At 53.4% G+C, this 842-nt stretch overlaps 1 protein-coding gene across 1 annotated transcript in view; it reads right to left on the bottom strand.

Moving 5' to 3' along the window:
- ADAMTSL4 (ADAMTS like 4) overlaps window positions 1-280 on the bottom strand; it is a 10,587-nt gene extending 10,307 nt beyond the window's left edge. The window contains exon 1 of the mRNA XM_077772605.1: window positions 94-280. Within this exon, the coding sequence (XP_077628731.1) occupies window positions 94-280 (187 nt within the window). The remainder of the gene's footprint in view (window positions 1-93) is intronic.
- Window positions 281-842: the final 562 nt, after the last annotated feature.

Below are 842 nucleotides of genomic sequence, written 5' to 3'. Positions count from 1 at the left end.
GCACCGTCCCGGGGAGCCCTGCTCTGGGCCCGGCTGGGGCTCGGGACCCCGGGAGCCCGGCCCTGCGCGGGGCCGGGGGTGGGGGGCGCCTGCCCTCCAGCGCTGTGGGCGAGCCCGCAGCCGTTCCTGCCCTCTCCTCCACGCAGCCCTCCTGCGAGCCCGGTCCCCCTGCCTGTCCCAGACTGGGCTGCGCCCTGGGTGGTTGCGACGACTCCGGGACCTTAGGAGCCTCGGTTTCTTCTTCCGAAGCGTTGTCCACACGGGGCGCAGCAGAAGGCATGCGCTGACTCGGGAGTCAGAGGATTTGGGTTTGAATCTCAGCTCCAGGACGCTCTGGCTCTGCGGTCTTGGCGGCAGTTTCTGTGCGCAGTCTTCCCATCTGTAAAATGGGACTAATCTGATCTAGATGATAGGCCTGGAGATACGTCTGTCCATCCGTATCTGGAGGAATGCGCCCCAAAGGCGGAGTGAGCGGCCACAGCTGAGGAGGGGGAAATAGGCTTTCGCTTTTTACTCTACATGCTTATACAGTGTTTGACTTCACACCCAGAAGCGTGACCTAGGTTATCGGTTATGTTAATAAACAAATTATATATACAAAATGGCTGACGGAAAGTAGGTAATAAATGGTCACTACTATTTTTATTTTGTTTTATTATTATTTTAATGGTCACTACTATTTTACTTTATTTTTTTTAACTTTTTTATTTTTTTTAAATATATATTTTTAAATTTATTTCTAGGAGAGAGAGAGAGACAGCGTGAGCAGGGGAGGGTCAGAGAGAGAGGGAGACACAGACTCTGAAACCGGCTCCAGGCTCTGAGCTGGCAGTCAGCACAGA

This window comes from Crocuta crocuta, unplaced genomic scaffold (assembly GCF_008692635.1).
Source record: "Crocuta crocuta isolate KB4526 unplaced genomic scaffold, BGI_CrCroc_1.0 scaffold415, whole genome shotgun sequence".
NCBI classification, from domain to species: Eukaryota; Metazoa; Chordata; class Mammalia; order Carnivora; family Hyaenidae; genus Crocuta; species Crocuta crocuta.
This window is presented reverse-complemented; position numbering and strand designations above follow the sequence as displayed.